Raw genomic sequence first — 22,964 nt, forward strand, 5'->3', positions numbered from 1 at the left:
CAGCAATTAAATTTGTCTACTAAAAAGCATCATTTTCAACCACCTAATCATCCTAAACAGTAACATAATAAAGTAAATGTCTCTCCCCTACAATCGCAGTAAATTTGACCCATGAAATTGAGTCAAAGCTCAGACTTTGCACTACATGTTTAGCTTTTGGAAAACAGTGTGTAACACTATGTGTTAAAATTGCTCTAATTTGTTAATAAACACAAAGTAATTTTTACCTAAACAGTATTGCTCATCTGCACTTCTTTCATATCCTTCTCTGCACATTACCAAGCATTTGTAAGAACCGATTATATTGATGCATTCTTCGGTTGAGGAGCAACGTGCTGTGTTGAGGTCACATTCATTCACATCTAAAATAATCAGCACAATTTATTATTATCTAAAATGTGGATAAAATGTATTAAAAAAACATACTTATGAATATTGTTCTTTCACGCAAGGAAAATTTGACAGATGAACAGGGCTTGCTTTTCTTAGATAGATTTTAATATTTTACAAAATATTTTAAATAAAAGTTAAAATAACACTGCACAATGACAAGCTAAAAGGTTAAGATGTTTGCTCTAAAATTTTTATTTTAAAGTTTAACCCTCTGAGCGGCACAGGATTTTGGATCTGTTAGGAAGACCTACATTTATACAGCATTTATTAGCTAAATCTATATAATTACTTATTTTAGCCTCTATTTTCATAAGCTTGCATTCATTAAGATTACATTTACATTACTACATAAAGAAAGAAAGCAAAATATCTTAAGTTATAAGCTAATATGTATCAATGAGACTGATTTTCTCATGGCCAAGCGTGATTGATGACACAGTGCATATCATCCAAATGACTAATCTTCATCTATTATCTGAAAACACTTCAATACCATCTAATAAATGTGATGAGAACTAGGGCATCATTTCATTTAGTTTGCAAGAAAAAGTTATTACATTATTAACATAGAATAAAAAGCAAATGTTTTGTTTTAAATTCAGAAAAATTGCTACCAAGTCAATGACACAAGGCTATGAGAAAAATTATTTATCTCATGCACAGAAATTTAGATGCTATACATGATTCCAACACAATGCAGTCATGAACAGAACATTAAACTAGGAAAGATGTTTGAGTTCTACGAGGCACTTGTTTCGAAAAATCACAGAATGGTTATAGGATGATTGTTATTTGATCGTAAAAATGATAACAGATAATTTTGGTGCTAACTGGGAGTTGATTCATTAGGTTTTAGTGCAAGGCAGGATGCCACATTCTTTGTCTGTTGAATAAAAAGGTGATCATGTTTAATATGAAAAAAAAAAAAAAATCACACTTCATGCAGATAATGAAATATGGCATTTTTAACTTGGTCAAATAATTAAACAAAGAGTTCTGAATAAAAGCCACTACCATCATGGGAAAAAAAAATAACATTGATGTGTTTTGAAAATAACAAAGGTATTATTCACAAGTTTGTTCAAAAGGTTCAAACTATCAATGCAATTCTTTTCAAGTTATTTACACCTGTAAAAGGGTATTCTTCACATTTGGCCTGAGTATTCAGCTAATAACAGCAGATTCCTTTTACACCATAATATATTAGTTTAGATTGCAGTAGTTGTACAGGAATTTGTGATGAAAAAACAAATGTATGTATGCAGCCATCTACTCTAATCTCCAGATTAATCCTTTTGCAGTTATTTTCACAGTTTCAGTACTCAAAATTGAAGTTATCGTTGAAGAAGGACTTTTTTATGATGGGGGGAAAAGTTAAAGACATGAAAAATTCTGTAGCACTGAAACTTTAGAGAATTAGTGAAGTTCATTTCAGGCTTCGTTAGATTATGCCATTAGGGGTGTATTTTAAGTAAAATAACCATGCACCTGTCTTTCATTTATTTATTTAAAAAAATTTTTTAACACAAAATAAAAGTATTTAACATAATGAATTTCCTTCATCGACAGGAAAATATGTAAAACTTGAATAAAATTAAAAATATTCGTGTGATATTTATGAGATATGTATGACAGATACTTTAATTTTATCTGTGTGCGATATATTGTTTTACATTTTTTACAACAGCAACTTTTTTTCAAAGCAAGCTTCCCCCCTCTTTCTCTCTCATGCACACACATACATATATGTACATACATTTTTAATTTTGAAATGTATATATTTCAAATATTCAGGATTATTAAATTATGTGATAAATTTATTTAGGATTATTAAATTATTTCAGGAACATATTTTACCATTGCAAGTTTCCCCATCTACGTCTAACGCAAAACCATTCACGCAAAGACAAGAAAAACCACCTAGAAAATTGCTGCAAATTTGTGAGCAGGGGTTATTAGGTTCACATTCATCAATATCTGCAATTAAAAAAATATAAACATTAATGGAACATATATATAAGTAATTTAAAATAAATATGCCATTCAAAATTCAGAATTAATAAATTGAAATTTAATTTTTATTTTTTAATTCTTCCCCTTCTACAAAGGATGGTATTAACATAGATGTCAGTAAGCAAGCATATATACACTTTCAAAATAATCGAAAACTCAGTTAATAGAGACTAAAATTTTTTTTTGACAAAGTATTATTTTAAAGCATTACTTAATATACTTTATTCCAAATAAAAATTTCTTTTTCTGAATCTTTCAATTGAAATTCTAAAAATAAATGCACATGTACTACTATTATATTTTAACAAACTTTTATTACTAGATAAGATTTATTTCCTTCAAGTGTTATATAATCCATATACAGTTTTATTTCATTACAAAAATATTCATGAAAACATAGAATTAAGAAACTTTAACAAAATTTGTTAAAAAATTAGGTGATTTTCTAACATATATTTTTATGAGACATTAATTTTTTCTTGACCCTTTTTATGACTATCCTGAAGTCTATCAGTCATTATACAAACATGCCAGTTTTTGAGCAATACAGTATCTACAGGATAAGCATTGGGATGATCCTTTGCTCAAGACTTCAGTACCTGATAATTGTCAAGCAATGAAACTGTTGAATACTGGTAGTTCAAATCCTGACGAACAGACTAGGTGCATAGAGGTGTACAAGTTTTTCCTATGTAACATGAACATGAGAATATTTCCCTTAAAAAGTCCTCCACAAAGATATTTATCCTTTTATTTAGGCAGATAATCCTTGCATGCTTTGACAAAATCAAAATAAATTAAAATGAAGACTTCAATATGATCAGTTTTTTACATTGATGGTTTTCACTGTCAAATTTAGCATCATTTCTAAGGCACCAATGATCTTTTTATCACTCCAAACTTGATATTCCAGTTCGATGTTTTCAATTTCCAAACATTATCATTTTATCCTTTGAAACATGGCTAAGCATTTGCTGAAAGCTAGTATTGGTTTCATCTTTGACACATGTAAATCACATTTTTTACTGTAATGTGTACTAGGAAGCCTGTAATATGACTGACCTATCACTGAGAAGAAAGTCCAACATTCATTACTGATAAAATTTATACATGTTTATTGATTTTCACGGTACCCATTCTAATGTTACTAGATTTTCTCAGTGATCACTTTAAACTGATTGCTAACAGAGACCTTGTATGATAGGAGTTCTACTGTGTATATAAGTATGCTAAAGGGTTCCACACCTTGACTACTAACAATACGCAACTGTTAGGAACATATTTCATCTATTTCTGAGGATTTCAAAAAATATAAAAAACATTTGAGTAGATTGCCACAGAAAGCTCAATGGAAAATCATTACAGTACAAAGTCTGTAATCCGGACGTCCATTATCCGGAATGATCTATAATCCGGACCTCAAAGCCACAAACGTTTTTTATGAGTGTATGCTTTATGCATGTGCATTTAATGTGCGCTTCCGATAGTGAAGAAAGTGACTGAGAGGTTATTGAAAACGAAAAAATTTCGAATGATAAGTTAGTTGGTATTCTTGACACAGCAATTACAGGACTTGAACAGTGGAACTTTGTAACTGAACAAGACATTATGTCTGTTTATAGAGTTAAAGAGAAAGTATTAGCACAAAAAATGAAGCAACTTACATTGAAAGAAATGTTTAATAAAGTAAACAAATAAATCATTTTAGAAAAATTTAGAAATTTGAAATTTAGATCGTAACTGCTTTTTATTTCATAAATTATGGTTTCATATTTTTAAATGCATAATTTCTGCATGCCATCTTGCCAGATTTAAATTGATGATCTATAATCCAGAAGCGCCGAAGTCCCGACAAGTCCGGATTAAGGACATTGAACTGTATTTGCAGCAAATCACTGTGCACTGAAATTTGTGTAATTAACTTGTTTTCACACTAAATGTATTTAAGATCATACAACATTATATATATACAGAGAGTGTTTACACATTTTTAGAACAATTTTGGGGCCATTTAATTAATGTTTAAAATGTAAACATCCTCTGTATTATCATCAAAATGTTACAGAATTAAAACTCACACGAAATATTATACTTTAAAAAATTCAGCACAATTTTTATTTTAATAAAATTACTATTAAAAAAACTTTGAAAAACACAAAATTACTTAATTTGTAAAGGAGCAGAATCACATGACAAACAATATAAACACAAAATGCTCTGAGCTGATAGATAGGTTCCTGACAATAGGATATTTTTTTCCAAATGTCATGTGAAAGCAATTTTATAAAAGTCCGTCCCTTTATAAAATTTTTAAAACATCCATTTATGAAATTAAAATGTCTGTAGTTTTTATTTATAAAAAATATTCATTTTCATTTGGGTATAAAGGTCTGCATTCAGTAATAGTTATGGTGAAAAGTGCATGATTGCATTTTCATTTTACAGACTGTTTGGACAATATCCTGTACAAGAGAATTTCTATTTGATGGAGTCTGAATCACATAAATTTAATTTATTTTGTATATGTTGTGTATGAATAAAAGCAATTAATTGAAGCCAATTCTTAGGCAGCACGTATTAACTACTGAAGTGATTTAAAATGATTAAAAATAGATGTATTATTTACAATCAACAGTTTTCTTTCCTATCTTCTAAAACCTACAAGCCTTAACAAAATAAAGACACATCATCTAAGACACCTATTATTCTTTCTAAGTAAGCTATTCAGGTCACACACAACTTGCTCAAAAAATTATGTTATTCTTGATTTTAATACATTATATTTAGTACTTTCGCCAGAAGACTGACAGATGTTTATACAATTAGCAAAGACAGATTTTTTTGCTGTAATGTATATTACAGATAAAAAATTAATTAATTAATTATGAATATTTTTATTATGTACAAAGAAATTTATAATAACTGCACAGTTTATAGGATTATTATTAGTAACAGGAAAAAAAAAAAAAAAAAAAGAACAGTCTTAATAACATATTTTCTCATTTTGCACAATTTTATTACAATAATTCTTAGAGGCCTTTCAAATATATTTTTAAGAATGGTGATATAAAATTTTTTCATGAACATATATTTGAATAAATGAAAAGTTAACTGCAGAAAATTAAAAATTAGACTGAAAAAGAAATATGATTAAAATTAGCTATTCACATATTAGCAAAACCATTTTGGTGACTATGTTACTGAAAAATAGAATGATTTATAATTGAAAAAAAATATTTCATATTATTGCATACACATTTTGTATTTTAATTAAGCACTTATTCTGAAATTCATCAATAAAGCTACTTACATACAGTTTTCTATTTATTATTATTATTATTATTATTATTTTGTTGTTCAAGTGAAAATTTCATGTTTGTCAAAGCACAGAAATTCATCAATTTTCAAAAGATTCAAAACATAGCTTTTAGTGACTTTACATATTCTTTCAAATATTTTACCACAACTTCTTCAAGCACAACTTATAGAAAAATCTGGCAAGCATGTATTTGAAATTTGAGCTTAAGATACAAATATCAAATATAAATATATTAAAAACTGAAGAACTGTTGTGCATGATTGTCAGAGTGCAACATTTTCTGAAAATTTGGCAGTTTCTATTAAGGTGGTTTTAGGTACTGAAAAGCATCATGAAATAGTAGCTATTATCATTTTAGCAACGACAAGTGAACAAATCTCATCCAGAACAAAAGCAAAAAACCTGAATATAAATAGCTTTATTAATTAAATTTAAAAATAAATGCCCAATTAAAACATAAAACTAGATTAACTTACTTTATCCTATTCATCTCTGCCTATTGTTTCCATCTCATATTGAGAACGATTAGCAAGTCTCAGATGTTTTGGGATTAATAAAACTTTGAACAATTATTGATTATTAACTTTGGGTCAAAGCAATATATTTCTTTCATATTTATCTTATTTGGATGAGGCTTACAAAATTTTGGACATATTTTGCAACTGAAAATTGATTACATTGTCACTGTGTATCTGTGAAAATTAATATGCTATACTCTGAGTAAATAGCCCTATTTATTCAACTTTAATAATTTATGATTAATTTATTTACCATTGCTATTTATATACCATATAATATCAAAAGGATTTTGCTTGAATATTTATTTCTGGGATCATCATTCAGAGATTAATATTTTCTTACTATGTATTTCCAAATCATAGAAGAGACTAGAATATGTCTGCTAAATTCAACACAAAGAAAACCTGCATAGCTTAATAGATGCAGTAATACCCATGATTAATATTACCTATGAATTAACATAAAATAATGATTTTAGACTTCTTTAATATAATAAAATATTAAAATAAATTCCTCCCTCGCTGGGAAAAAAAAAAAAAAAAAAAAAAAAAACATTCATGTATTTCCAGATACTTTTCAAAATAATTTTTCATGGATTGGCACCAAAGCCAGTAGCTGCTTTTCATCCTTTTTACCCCATTGCAAATTGACTGTCTCTTCTCATTTCTGCATTTATTTGGCTTCATTTTGATTGCAAAAGCATATTTGTGATACACCTTTAAGTTGGTGATTTAATTAAAGCAAAATAATCAAGGACTATCAGATAAAGAAGGAAAACATATATTGAGGACATCTTAGGGGACACTAGACCTTCATGCTATCATGAAGAAATCAGATACCTAACACATCAACCTGTGTGCTGGCAACAGAACCTGAGATGGACAACCAGAGTTCAGTGGTTTCACTTTCTAAGACAATAGTAAGCTTAACTGCATTTAAAATTGTTTACCTTTTAGTATTTATGCAAACACACAGATGTCTGTCAAAGGACAGAGTTCCCATTGTGGAAGTTTTTAAAAAAGAACTAACTCGTATTCATGTTACATATAAAATTATGAAACTATGAATTATGAGAACACCTGTGCAGTCAGCACATTCACTGGGATTCAAACACAGGATGAAACACTACAGTTTGATGGGCTTATCTTCTCCCATATGCATTTAAGCATGGGGAAATAGAAACAGAACTACATTTGTTGAAACAAGATATGTAATTTATAAAAATATTTGAAAAAGAATGCTCATATATTTAGAAGTTCATCAAAATATAATGGAAAATAGGCTCCCACATTGATTTTATATTCGATTCCTCATGATTAAAACCAAGAGAAGAAATCTGACATGAAAACAGTGGATTACTATATTTTTTAATCTAGGAATTAAAAGAAATTTCCCAAAGCATATCATATATAGCATTTGCCACCTACAAAAAATCATGTAAATTGATATCAACCTACCACTGCAATATTTACCATCCTCGCTTAAAATAAATCCTTCAAAACATTCATCACCATAACCTTTAAAAAAAGAAACATATATTAATAAAATATTGAAAAGCTGAAATTATTTTTGAGAAACCAGCAATTAATATAAAATGTATGCAATATATAAGTATTTGGTGATATCAAATCCTTAAACAGCATTTGATATCAAAACACTGCTTACTGCATATAAAAGCAAAATTTGAGGAACTTCAGCCTTAACCATTTATCTCATATAATTCTAACACATTATAGATAAAGCTTCTAAAATGCAAATATTTGAATTACTTTTTTTTACCATACTTATGGAATAGTTTGTCAGATGTTCATATTAACTGAATTATGGATGTAAAATTTCAGATTCTGTAAAAGAACCTGATAATAAAACTGAAACCTTGAAGAAGGCAAGACGTCTTACATTTTTACATTAGTCATAACACCACATATTAAGAATGTTGAATAATTAAGATATTAATAAAAAGAAGAATTAGTAAATGCTGAATAAAAAAGAGAACAAAATCTTGAAGATACACCTTTTTTGCATTAAATAAGATAAAAGTTTGCATAATTTAAAATCCAGTATCCCAACACTTCATTGCTAGCACTATAATTACCTTCATTAAAAAAAGTGTCATTGAAAAAATAATAGATATTAAAAACATTTAAAACCAATGATGTCTTAAGATACTGGACAATAAAATGAAAGCAATAATAAAGCTTAATGCATTAATTTTGCATTTATAATTCACAGTAATTTCAACTTTTTGAATTAAATATTTATATTAAATTTAACAATAATGCTTTCAGATGATGAAAAGATCTAAGGACATTAAGTTCAAATTTTATATACTGATGAAATGCATGCTTATAGTTTTTTAGTCAAAAATGTGACCCAATACACATGATAAATATGGAGGGGGGGAAGAGCTTTTAAATCAGATTTAATTATGCAATTTAAAACCATCATCCTTCAAGCATATTTAATTACACAATGGCAGTAAATAACTTTGTTATTATGAAGCAGAGATTCATTAAATTTCCTGGAATGTGTTTACACAAATAAATAAAAGTTCATTAAAAAGGACATGTAAAAATATGAGTGAGTTCCATTTCTTACTTTTATACATCCTTTGTCAGAAAAGTTCCAGGACAAAGGTCATAAAAAATAGAAAATTGCATTTACTAAGTAATGATCCTAGCTGCTATCAAAGTAGACACCTTAGCTATTTATACACAACTGTTCTGAATGTCTTGGAAGCAAGCAGGCAAATCTTCAAATGTGATGTTTCCAAGCTAATTCATCACAACGTGTTGGATGTCTGCAATAATCTCGATGAAGCTTTCCTTTCAGTCACTGCCTTTTCACTCACGGAAACAAGAAAAAATCACATTAATCTTTGACACAAATGTGGGATCACATATGGCTCTGTCTAATAGTTTAGCAGAAATTCTTCAGCTTTCTTCTTTCTGTTCATCTGTTAGTGAAGGATGATTCTTGCATTAAGTTTCCGTTTCCCTAAATCTTCGTGTAAATGACACACATCACGATTCAAATTCAGTTCATCATTCATACAATTCATACGCACAGTTACATGACAGTCTTCTTGCAATAACTGCCTTACATGCTCCACGTTTGCATTGGTATGTGCTATAGATAGATGGGTGACCAGCTCCAGGATCGTCTTGCACTGAATCTCTGCCGTCACAAAACCTTTTATGCCAGTTGAAAACACGGCTTCTTGAAATTGCCTTGCCTGCATATGCTTGCTTAATCATTTTCCACATTTCACTAGGCTTAATGCTTAATGCAGAATTTAATGTTCAGTCCCTGCTCACAATCAGCATCCATTGTTTCACTTTAATGAATGCGAGATAGAGTTTTATAATTTAGTACTACAAATTCTTAACAATAAATCTCGGCAAAAATAGGAATTTGTGGAAAATTAGAAATCTAGAATGGTCAATTTTTTTAAGACTTAGAATTCTTCTTAATGGCCTGTTCACACATTAATTGGTCAGATCAAGCATTTAACTTTTTCATTGTACTCCAAAATGTTACACATTTTTAAAGACATTTAAAATTACCAAAGGTCATGTCTATTTCTTTTAATAAATTTAACATTTTGTGAAAGGCATAAAAGCAATTCATATAATGCATAAATCATCTTATTTTCAAAGTTGTTTGAAAGTTGACTAACAGTTAATGCTTGAATCATCTTGTAGCAAATCACTATCAAATAGGTTTTACTCTTGAATTCTAATTATTATTTTACAGATTAAATTATATGTAACAAAAATATTACCTGAGAATATTGAGATAAATCTTCTGTAAAACTACATACTTCTAATTTTAAAAAAATGAACATTGACTTATGATCCTTCTATTCAAAATTCTCTTCCAAAAATGTAATTAATATTTTTAAAGAATATTATGCAATAAACTTAAAAAAGGGTCAATATTTAAATTTATGCAATTATACATAATTTATTAAATAAGCATAATCATTAGTGGGGAAAAAACTACCTTTAGTAATAGAAGCTGATACAGTAAATTTTATTTCTTGCTTGTCAGCATCAAAAGAACAGTCTATCCCATTAGCATACAGTCTTTCCACTACATAAGGCATTTGGCCTTGAGTTTCATCATAGAATATCGTATGGTTCCATGAATATGGCAAAACATAATTTCCGACCTTATAAGTGCGAGTAGAGAAAGCATATAATGAACCTGGTCCAGTCTGTATATAGTCCTCTAAAATAATTAAAAAACTGTATTATGAAAATAATAATAATAATAATAAATAAGTTAAAAAAACTGCCTTGTACAAAACACTTTTCAGGAAAGTGTACCTGATTTTGTGAACTTCAATTATTATTTGGATACTTTTGAAAATAACATATATAAAAAGCATTAATAAAATAATAATTTTTTTAACATACATAGAAATATTTTATTAGAGTTAAATATTGATAGATTTGGGAAAAAACTGGATACAGAATAAGTTAATACTGTGAGGAATTAGATGTTAGCTGGCTTTGTTGTCATTGTTTTGAGACAACATCTCTTGGTGAGAGATCATAATTATCCCACAGCTGCTTTGATGTCCTTGAAGGTGATAAGTGATTTTAGAAATTCAATAGAGGCTCTGTGGCATAAAAACTAAACATAATATTCCAAAGGCAAAAAGTGCACTTGTGCTGGTGTTGCTGAAAACTGGATGTGATGTAAGCAGTCACTTAGCCACTTCACAACTTATTCCATCCTTAAGTTTATCAAGTTTTCTGATCTGTTATTTCATTCAGCAATTTTCCAACATCAAATAAAAAATACTTAAGCTTCACTGCTATTTTATTTGAATAAAAGGAATATAATCTATAACATATAATGGCAATCAAATATCTAATAATATTCTTAATAGCTGTTATTCAGATAACCAGAAATTTCTATTGCTTTTATGCAAAATTCTGGAAGGGAAAGGAGCATAATTCAAGTAGCGTTATGCAGAAAAACATGTTTATTAAAAACAAATGTATGAATAGATTTGAAAATAAGTAACAGATTGCTTTAAGAAACATCTTTGCCTCTAAGGTGAAAACACGTTTTCAGCTTTTGGGACTGGCGCCAAAAGTTATTTTTTTATGATGTGATTATTATGAATGCACATGAAGGACCTATATGTAAAGTACATTGCTTATAACTCTTTCATCACAGCAATATAGCAATAAAAAGCAATTAAGAAATTATGCAGAAAATTTAACTCATATGATGAAAATTTGGGCATGGGTGGTATTTTTGCATTTTATGATTCCATAAATAAAATTACATTTTTCAGAAAGATCAATAATTTTATTTTAAGATGTAACCAATGTCTTCATTGAAAGTAGTGAAAACAGCAGGACACACATAATACTCCCTATTAAAAATATTTAAAGATATTAATATTTAAATTAATTGGAATAATTCTGATAAAAATTTAAATCAAATTTGAAAGAAAATGATTTTTTAAATTATTTATTTATTTATTCTTTTGCTATTGTTTTGTATCTGTGGCAAAACCTTCCTAAGATTTACAATTCCAGACTATTTTGATTTTTTGTGGAGGCAGTACAAAAGGTCATAACACTGTAAGAAGATGGCTGCTTTCATATATACTTCTAAGTTGGCTTTCATTCTTTGTAATCTTGTGTTTCTTTAAATTATATGCAAATAAACAATCTTCCGGTGATTATTACCTACAAAATTTCATATAAAATTTTTAAAAAATGTTTCATGAATTACTATAACAATTTTTACTTACATAAAAAGCTAGTTTCATGTAATATTTTTCAAGACTTTCTTTTGCTAACATATTTTTATCAGATGCTAAGTTCAAATTCTTAATTTTTGATACCAGAATTACCATTCTAAATACAAAATATGAATAAAACTGAAAAATTTAGAATTTTTTTTTAAAAGAAATGTTCTGAATAATAAATCTAATAGTTCTAATACTTTAAACATTTTTAAAATGTGCAAATTAAAAAATAATATTTCATCAGATAATAAAAAAATCATTATGAAATTACAAAAAAGTTCAGAATATGCTTATTCACTGAAAAGTAAAAAAAAAAGTGCTAATAAAGTTTAAAATTAATGCCAAATTGTACGCAGAAATACTGTAAAATTGTTTGAGTAATTTTTTTAAAATTTGACTTGAAGCACAGATTTGATCTATAAAAAATCAGCATTTTATTCCATAACATTTCTGATTTCCATCTGATTTTGTGTAAAACATATTGATTAGCACAATATTATATTAAATCTTGCATGTATATAAAGTCATCATTTTAAATTATGGAAAATACAATTATAATTTCTTTCACTGACCAATTGAAATGATAGATATATACAACTAATCTCCCCTTTTTGCAATGAACTGATAAAAATAGAATAAAAGTAATCAAATTTTACTAATGAAGGACAATGAATAAGGTCAGAAGGTCATAAAAATGGATTGTCAAAATTTAGAGAGAGTTTGTAACCACATATGTACATTATACAGCATTTACATTGATAAGAAACGTAAACAAGCACTGTGAATTGTTTGCATTGTAATTTACATTTCATGAATTATATTTTCATTAAATTACCAAAATAAGGGTGGAGTACAACTGTTGAAGCTGTAGGTATATCAGGAATTTCTCCACTTATAACAATATCAACCAAGAGATTTCCTCGTTTATCAAGTCCTCGTGCAACATGGGTCATGAACAATATTTCTCCTACAATTAAATAGTTTAAAATCAGAGAATATGCAATTTCTTACTTAAGCAATAAAATAGATTAAATGAAAACCATTAGTTTTTTTAACTGTTAAAATGTTACCTGTAACAAAATTCACTTGTGTTTCCCTGCGGAATAATCCCTTTGTTAGAGTGTACCCATTAACTGCATCACCAATTTCATAAGCTGTTGTCCAATATATTGGGTTCAATAGTGGTACTAAGAGTTTCATCCAGACAGCTTTACAAAAAAAAAAAAAAAAAAAAAAAAAAAAAAAAAAAAAAACTTTTAATATGTATATATATATATAAATCATAACATCATGGAAATTATAAATGAAATAAGAAAATTACATTACCAATTTCTTCTGTTATGTTTTGTATATCAGCAGATACTAAGAATTCCATGCCTGACTGGGTAATATTTGCAGATAATTTTGACAAACCAAAATCAATTCCATTTATAACACCAATCAGATGACCTTTGGCTTGAACAGGAGCAACTAAAATATCGAACAGATACCTAAGTGTACAGAAAAAGGCAGACTACTCCAATGAATTATTAAGCATATAAGCATCACATGATTTTAAATTTAAGAGAAAAAAAACTATTCTCAGCTGTCTGAAATCTCCATGGAGGTGGGAGAGAAGCTTACACAATACATGCACACAAAAAAATTAAGCATTAAAAAAGTGCCTAGTTTGCTATTATCATTTTCTTTGCAATATTAGAAAAAGGATATTTAATGCTTTATGAAATTTTCTTTCACAGCAGCAATATTATGAAATATATAAATTACATTCTTCATTCCTAATTTTATTAGAGTAAAATAAAGTAAATATTTTATTATATTTGAAAAACTTAAAAACAACCATTAAACTTAACAGACTTCTTTCAGTATTCTCATTCTAGTTTTATGATCATTTAACTAAATTATTAATATTGTCAAGTTACTTTTGCTTCTAAATATAAAACTTTAATTAAAACTGTTTTTGCGCAATATTCTTGCTCATTTCTTAATATATTTCATTGTGGTCTATTTAAAACTAGGTTAGTCTCTTAATAATCTAAATGCCAGCAACATATGCACAAGTAGGAAGGCGAGCAATTTTTATCAAATTCCAAACAATGATTTCAATTCAAAACTTCTAAACAACAATTTTGCATTTGAAGAGTTCCGACACCTTTAATTTTATTACTTAGTTATTAAAGTATACATATAAAACTTAAAATTCAAAATGACAAAAAGGTAAGAATTATCAATGCATAGCAATGTGATAATCATCGCTAGCAATTATCAAGAAAATTACCATCACAAGCTTCATCTCCACATTCTTCAAACTCTTCATTATCTCCAAGGCAATCTTTACCTCCATATGAAGGATCTGGACTATCACAATGTCTTACCCTTGAACGCACACCAATGCCACATGTAACAGAACACACAGACCAAAAACTCCATTCGCTCCATTTCCCATCAACTGAAAAAGAAAGAGGAAAGGTATTTTAATTAAATATACTTCATATATTAAAGGCTAAGTTTTAAATTATAAAAAATATTTCTTTTATTAAAGCAAAATACATGCAGCGTTCTATTTATTTGTGTAAACAAATAAACTAATTTGACTGTGAATTAAAAAAAATACACCATTTTTAATCCAAGTGAACAAAATATGTCGTAAATAGAGTACATTTAGCAAATGGGAATTTTTTGACGAATGGTTTTTGAGCCAAAGGCTGGGACACATAATGTCTGAGCCATAGTAATGGTGGGATACATATGTACCACATGTGGTAATCGACTTACTATAAGCACCCATTATTGTTCTGGAAAGCTTTATTATATGAAATACATTTACATGGTATGGTACAGGGAAAAGCACTCTTTGCATAACCCATGTTTCACATTGGGCAATTCATATCTGTTCTTTTCTCTATGTTCTATTTGTGTACAATGAGCATAGTAAAGTCTTGATTTTCCAACTATTAGAAGATGATCCCCAGCATTTAGGAGACTTTAAGCACTAAACCCAGCAGTAATTTTTAAATTTTTAGTGCACCCATTAGTAGTCAAGAGTTAATAAGTAAAAAATTAAGAAAAATTTTGAAGTAACTCCTATGACCAGTTTTAATGTTTTAGTGTTTACTATACTTTTTGATTATGCTATTATTCTATACCAGTGTTATTCAAATTTATGACAGTGCGCCATAAAAATGCAAAGGTCTCTAAAAAAACACTTGCAACTCCGATTAGAGCATCGACACTTAGTTATATACCATCAAATTCAGATTTTTTAGGATTTTTATTTTATTTTGCAATTCTACAATAAATTTTCATGACTTCAAATGAAGTCCTGACCCATAGCTTGAATACCATTGTTCTATACTATGTCACCAGACTGATATTTATAAATGATGCTAGGAATTCATATCTTTTGAAATTATTCTTTGGAATGGGCTTTCCACACAGTCATATCAGACTGTTGTTTCCATTCATTCTTTAGTATGACAGAATGTGGCTGAATTTATATATTAAAAAAAAGTATTATAACACCTCAAAAATGTTCCATTAAAGTTTTAAACAATTTAGAAAACATAAAACAAATTATACACATATTTTTTTAATTTTCCCCAAAATAATATTTATTATTGCCAATTTGTAACACTAAATCTTTAAGACTGAAAAAAATTAATATTTGCCAAAAAAAGAATGTCCACTTGAAAGCTCTAACATTTGCTTATGCATTTTTCTTTTTCATGATGAATGATACGTGTAAAAAACACTATTAAAAAAAAAAGAGGACTGCAATTTGCATGTTACTACAGAATTTAATCCTTGTTTGATTTTATTTTGGATGTAGATGATAGTATAGTACAAAGTGTGGAATCCGGACTCGTCGGGACATCGGCGATTCAGGATTAGGGTTTTTTCCAGATTATAGATCATTAATTTAAATCTGGTAAAATGGCATGCAGAAATTATACAATTAAAAATACAAAACCATAATTTATGAAATAAAGAGCAATTATGATCTAAAGGGTATTAAAATTTATATATATACACACACACATAACAAACAAAAAAAAAAAAAAAAAAAAAAATTAATATTTATTTGTTTACTTTATTAAACATTTCTTTCAATGTAAGTTATTTAAGTTGCTTCGTTTTTTTGTACTAATACTTTCTCTTTAATTCTATAAACAGACATAATTTCTTGTTCAGTTAAAAAGTTCTACTGTTCAAGTCCTGTAATTGCTGTGTTGAGAATACCGACTAACTTGTCAACCGAAATTTTCTTTGACATCAGTTGGAGCATTTTCTGTAGAGGTTACCAAGGTATTTTGTGGTGCATATTGCCAGAAAAGACCAGTTTCATCAGCATTGTACATTTGTTCTGGAGATAATTGTTCACTAGTAATGAGTTCAATGAATTCATCTGCAAATTGTTCAGCAGCTTCAGTATCAGCTGAAGCTTTTTCACCTGAAATTTTTAATTGCGTTATACCATGGTGATTTTTAAATTTGGTTAACCAACCTGTCGAATATGTGCACTCAGTGTTAAGTTAATTTCTTCATGAAATATTTTGGCTTGAGCCATTAGCATTGGACCCATCAATGGCACAACCTCGCTGCGACGCCGTCTGACCCATTCAATCATCACTTTGTCATGATTGTCACTTTTCGCATAATGAACCCTTTTCTGTTATTCATTGCAAGTGGGGTATCAGAATCCACAAAAAATTCAAAAAGTTCCTTTTTCTTTTTGCTTATGTCATATACAGTTGACTAATGATTTAATTGTAATAAGCAGTACTAAATGAAGTTCATGAGTTCAGTCTTAAAAGCATTTTTCATTCAAGAATACAAAAATTTTTTGTTTGTTTGTATAACAGTTAGTTTCCATCTGAACTATAAATGAAAATTATAATGAAACAGTATCATTTCATACTTCAGTGCCATATTCTTCAGATGAATATGGCAAGGGAAAAGATATTAGTTCACAAACCTTGGAATTTCATGTTCATTTTTATATGAAATTTTTACTTACCGGGACACAAAAAGGCATTACACACTTCAATTTCTTGAGATGGGCCTAAGCAATCACGACCACCACCTGCAGGAGTTGGATTATCACATGATCGAAAACGCTTTTTCTGTCCCTTATTGCATGAAGATGAACATTCTCCCCATGAAGACCACTGACCCCATCCTCCATTAACTAAATATGGAAAAAATATAATGTCATATTTTGCTCAAGCACCTTCCCCACAGAGGTCTTTTATTTAGCGCCAGAATGAAATTAAGAATTAAGACCCTCCACATGCTTTATTATGAAAAAATGTCTACCGCACATGCATGATTCATTAAGCATATGATAAAGTGAGATGCTACCATTAGAATCTAATTCTCTTTTCTGTTTTACAAAAATTTTCTTTAAAAAAATGCTGTTGTTCTGGATACTATATCATTCCAGATATTAGAGTCCAGACTTTGTACTGTATAATCTTCATATATTTTAGGAAGAATATGAAATAAATCATTAATTTGTATTGAGTCGGTACAACTTCAAATCAAAACAAAATACTGAATGAAAAGTTTCATATATAAATAAAATTACCTAAATCAAAACTGCTGTAAATAACAGAAGAATTTTGAATCTTTTATGACTACTTTGTAATAGCTTATTATGAATTTTGCCAAAGTATTTGTAATACTACAAAAACCAATAGAGTTTTTATGGAATTTAGGCACTAAAATATAGAAGGAAACATAATTTTTATAAAACATGAAATTAATCTTCTTAGCTTTAGCAAAAATTCAACTCTAATTACAGTTATTTGAATGTCTGATTTAGCATAATTTTTAGAATTTACAATAGGTTCATGCAAATTTTTAACTAATATTGCATTCGAATATCAGTTTTATTAATATGTGTAATAATAAAAACATTCTGTAACTTTTCAATGGACTCTTTGATATTTTTCAGTAATATACTATTATTAGATTTTACAATATAATTATAAATATTTTTAATAAGTTAACACTGAAATTCATCAAAAAACAATAGGAAAATTCTACTTTATGGCTAATTTAGTACTACAAACTTGCACCTTTTTAAGCTGTGAACATTATATGAAACTGGTAGTTGAAATTTAGCATGCTTTATTATGCTTTATTTATTTGCTATTTTGTGTAATGCAAAAGTTGCCTTTTAAATGATTATGTTTAGGCTATTTTGTATACATATTGCATTTATACTGCATTACACACACACACACACATATATGTAGTGCCGATCGCTTGGAGCTGTGATGAAAACCAGATGCCGTGACGTCATTCTCTCTACGAGCTCCGAAGGCGCCAAGCAAAAATTAGGGGAATTACCGTTTTGAGATGATAGACGATTGACGTGAAAGCAGAGACGCTGCTTCTGTTCAAAAAGAACTTTGACGAATCATTACTTGTTTAATTCTCTTAAATGTTAAATTTATGTAATAATCGTTTGTCTAATTAAAATGTCTTTCGTTAATTAATTTGTTCATCGTTTAAAATCCCCACAAAAATTTTCTCAGAAGTGGGATAGCACTTCAGCACTCGAATGAACTGTAATTTTACCTGCTTTCCTGGATTACTACCGGCTTTGAAGAATAACTGTTGCTGTGCTGACTGTTTTACGATTTATAATGAACTGTGTTTCGAACAAAAACCTCATCAAACTCCTAGGAATGTATGCTGATTTACCTGAACTGAAACTGCGTAATAGTGAGTAAATAGTGTGCAGCTCTATTAAAGACTGGAATTAATTTTAATAATACTGGATGTCAAGTGTCAAGACGTGAATTGTGGCCAAAAATCCATCGGACATAATCTGTTTGTACTCGCCTCTTGTCGACAGCATTTGTGATCCATTGGATGGTATGGAAGTAATTTGTTTCGTTTCTGTTTCCAGATTATAGAGCCAGGAACATCGTGGATTACCATTATATGAAGTGAGTGATTTTCTCAATTTTATTAACTATGTTTCTAATTGATGTGCCGGGAATGGAAGATGTCCTGAAAAGTGAAAAAGCGCATAATATAAAATTATTACACAAAATAATATTTAACAATGTGGGCGACAGAAATAATCGAAAAAGGTTAAGACAATTTAGTGGTTTCTCTTTAGAAGAGAATAGTAAAGAACTTAATGAAAAACTCGAAAAAATCAAACAAGATTTTCAGGCTTATGAATTAATTTCCATTACCAATGTTTTATGCATTGATAGCTCTGGCACACAAGATGACTTAGCAACCCGAATTGTTTCTTATCTGAATAATTTAGAATTGCTTAAAAATAATGTAATTTTAGAAGAAAGTGAAAACGAAAGTGATTTAGAGGGTGTGGATGGTGGGGATAAAAATGAAGTAGATGATAATGTTCGAGATGAAACGAAACTAAGAAACAATTCTGGTGCCACAGTGAGACAACTTCCTTCCCAATGTGCTAATGATAATATTCTTAGTACAATTGAAAACAAGTCGAATGTATTTCATAACTGTAGTATAAATGTTACTATTGAAGACATCAAATCTTTTGTTGCTCACTTTGATGGCCAAAGCCACGAAAATGTCAGTAGTTGGGTCGAAAGTTTTGAAGATGCAGCTACCATTCTTCAGTTAAATGATTTACAAAAACTGATTTTTGCTAAACGCCTAATGACAGGCAAAGCAAAACTATTTGTTCTTAGTGAACCAAAGTTGAACTCATGGCAAATTTTTAAGAATGCCATTCTTGATGAATTCCGGTCCAGCTGCAATTCGGCCGAACTGCATGAGTTATTATCAAAACAAAAAATGAAGAGCAATGAAACATTTGATGAGTATTTTTTAAATATGAAAAGAATTGCTAAAAATGGTCAAATTGAAGATGTTGCTTTAATACGATATGTTATAGATGGTATACCAGGCTCCGCATTTAAAAAATCTTGCTTGTATGGGTCACAAACATTAACTGATTTTAAGAACAAATTGAAGCTTTATCAACAGATATGTGATGATGAAGAAAAGTCGCGAACATCTAAAATAAAATTTGAAAGTAAACAAAAAATTGAATCTGGGCATAAATATGACTCAAAAAATTCTGTTAACCAAACAAAGCGTAACGTAATTGATAGTCGAGGAACAATTCCTGAAATTAAACGCAATACAACCTGTTTCAACTGTGGTGAAAGCGGTCATATTTCCAAACAATGTGTTCATAAAGATAAGGGAGTCAAGTGTTTTAAATGTAAAGAATTTGGGCACCGAAGTTTCAAATGCTCAAATACGAATTCGAAACCAGAAGTATCAACCGTGAATAATATTGATGTAGTCTCGAAGTTGACCAAAGAAGTAAAAATTAATGATGTATATGTAACCGCGTTAATAGACACAGGAAGTCAAACTACTTTGTTATGTAGATTGACTTTTGATAAACTGAATATCGAAGGCCTCGTGCCTGTAAGTTCAACGCTGAGTGGGTTCGGTAAATGTCAAGTAAAACCTCTAGGTTTCTTTAAAGGTAATATTAAAATTAATGATTTCCAGTGTACTGCAGATATTTGTGTTGTAGACAACAATGTAATGACACATGAAGCCATTTTAGGCTTAAACGTAATATTAAAAGGTGAAATATTAATAAATGAAAATGGGGTTACCATAAAAAGTAAGTCACAGAGTGTAGAGAAAGTAAATATTATATCTGTTTTACCTGTTGACCTAGCTAGTAACGAAGACGAAATAAACATTGCACCTAGTGTTCCAAACTACTTTAAAGAGACTGTTCAACAGTTAGTTTTGAACTATATGCCATGTAAGACCAAATCTACGGACATACAGTTAAAACTTTTCGTTAAAAATAATGAACCAGTATCGCATCAACCGCGTAGATTACCGTTTGCGGAAAAGAAAATTGTTGAAACCCAAATATCCGAGTGGCTAAAGTCAGGAATTATAGAACAGAGTTCTTCGGAATATTCCAGCCCATTGGTCATCGTTAAAAAGAAAGATGGGACACCAAGAGTTTGCGTTGATTATCGTCGTTTAAACAAAGTTGTCGTAAAGGATAGATTTCCCCTTCCCCTGATTGAGGATATCCTAGACCGCCTTCAAGAAGCACGTGTTTTCAGCACTATTGATCTCAAAAATGGCTTTTTTCACGTGGACGTCGAAAAGGAAAGTCGGAAGTACACATCATTTGTGACGCATGAAGGACAGTACCAGTTTTTGAAAGTGCCGTTTGGGCTCTGTAATTCACCAGCTGTATTCCAGAGATTCATAAATACCATTTTCCGACCATTAGTTAATGATGGCATCGTTTTGCCGTACATGGACGATATCATCATTTTATCCGCCTCATACGAAGAGGGAATCGAGAGGCTGAGTCAAGTTTTAAATCTAGCGAGTGAATACGGATTGGAAATAAATTTTAAAAAATCACAATTCTTAAAGAAACGAATTGACTTTTTAGGTCATGTCATAGAAGAGGGTAAAATTTTCCCATCCACCTTGAAGACGCAAGCTGTTATAAATTTCCCTGAACCATCTAATTTAAAACAGATCCAAAGTTTTCTTGGGCTGACAGGGTATTTCAGAAAATTTATTAATAAATACTCTATAATTGCCAAGCCACTTAGCGACCTGCTAAAAAAAGGTAATAAGTTTGAATTCGGTGAAGAACAAAAGATCGCATTCAATCGTTTGAAATCAGCGCTAGCTGAGAAGCCTGTACTTGCAATTTATAACCTTAATTATGAAACCGAACTACACACAGACGCCAGTATAGAAGGATATGGGGCGATTCTAATGCAGAAACCTCCAGGTGATAGCAGTTTTCACCCCACTTATTTTATGAGTAGGAAAACCTCTGATGCAGAGAAAAAATACTCAAGTTACGAGTTGGAGGTCCTCGCGATCGTAGAAGCACTGAAAAGGTTCCGTGTTTACCTTTTGGGAATTTCATTTAAGATAGTGACGGACTGTTCAGCATTTCAACGGACGATGGAAAAAAGAGATTTAGCGACGCGTGTTGCTCGTTGGGCTCTGTTGTTACAAGAATTCGATTATGTTATAGAGCATCGTAAAGGTGTTAGAATGCCACATGTAGATGCTCTAAGTAGAGCTCCTGTAAACGTCTTATGCATTTCTATTGAAAATATCTTACCTAAATTAAAACTTGCTCAAGAAAATGACACTGAAATAAAAACCATTAAGGAATTATTGAAAACCTCAAGTTATGAAAATTATTGTAATAGAAATGGCGTACTATACAAGTTTATTGACGGTAAAGAATTGATAGTCGTACCGGAAAGTATGCAGACTGAAATCATAAAAGATGCTCACGAGAAAGGGCACACCGGTATCAAACATACAGAGAAACACCTGGATGAATACTATTTCATTCCCAAACTTCGGCAGAAGATAGAAAACGTTATCGCGAATTGTGTTCATTGCATCTTAATAAATCGTAAAGCTGGGAAAAAGGAAGGATTTTTACATCCGCGATTCAAGGAGGACATTCCGTTGCATACTTATCATATAGATCACTTGGGTCCTCTGGAAAGTACCCATAAAAACTACAAGCACATATTAGTAGTGGTCGACGCCTTTACTAAATTTACTTGGATTTATCCAACAAAATCTACGACCTCAGCCGAGGTGATAGCGAAGTTAGAGAATCAGAAGGCCATTTTTGGAAGCCCTTGTCAGATCATTTCTGATAGAGGAACGGCTTTCACATCCAGTGAGTTTTCTGACTACTGTGCTAAAGAAGATATTAAACATCATCTAATCACCACAGGCCTGCCGAGAGCAAATGGACAAGTCGAACGAATCAACCAAGTCATTATATCAGTATTAGTGAAACTGTCCTTAAAAAAAACCAACTGAATGGTATAAACACACACACGAAGTTCAGAGAACACTTAACTCAACATATCAAAGAAGCATTAACACCAC

General features: G+C 29.8%; 1 protein-coding gene across 5 annotated transcripts in view; it reads right to left on the minus strand.

Moving 5' to 3' along the window:
• Positions 1 to 22,964, minus strand: part of LOC118195450 (hemicentin-1-like) — a 331,768-nt gene that overhangs the window by 24,765 nt on the left and 284,039 nt on the right. For all 5 annotated transcript variants that reach the window (XM_085827451.1, XM_085827448.1, XM_085827449.1 and 2 more), the window contains exons 63-71: positions 17,038 to 17,208; positions 14,299 to 14,469; positions 13,347 to 13,490; positions 13,091 to 13,228; positions 12,856 to 12,987; positions 10,250 to 10,477; positions 7,702 to 7,761; positions 2,251 to 2,370; positions 228 to 362 (exon numbers count right to left, since the gene is read on the minus strand). In XM_085827451.1, coding sequence (XP_085683577.1) covers positions 228 to 362; positions 2,251 to 2,370; positions 7,702 to 7,761; positions 10,250 to 10,477; positions 12,856 to 12,987; positions 13,091 to 13,228; positions 13,347 to 13,490; positions 14,299 to 14,469; positions 17,038 to 17,208 — 1,299 coding nt within the window. The remainder of the gene's footprint in view (positions 1 to 227; positions 363 to 2,250; positions 2,371 to 7,701; positions 7,762 to 10,249; positions 10,478 to 12,855; positions 12,988 to 13,090; positions 13,229 to 13,346; positions 13,491 to 14,298; positions 14,470 to 17,037; positions 17,209 to 22,964) is intronic.

This window comes from Stegodyphus dumicola, chromosome 12 (genome assembly GCF_044657685.1).
Source record: "Stegodyphus dumicola isolate Sdum_Otavi_A_Nest chromosome 12, ASM4465768v1".
Lineage (NCBI taxonomy): Eukaryota > Metazoa > Arthropoda > Arachnida > Araneae > Eresidae > Stegodyphus > Stegodyphus dumicola.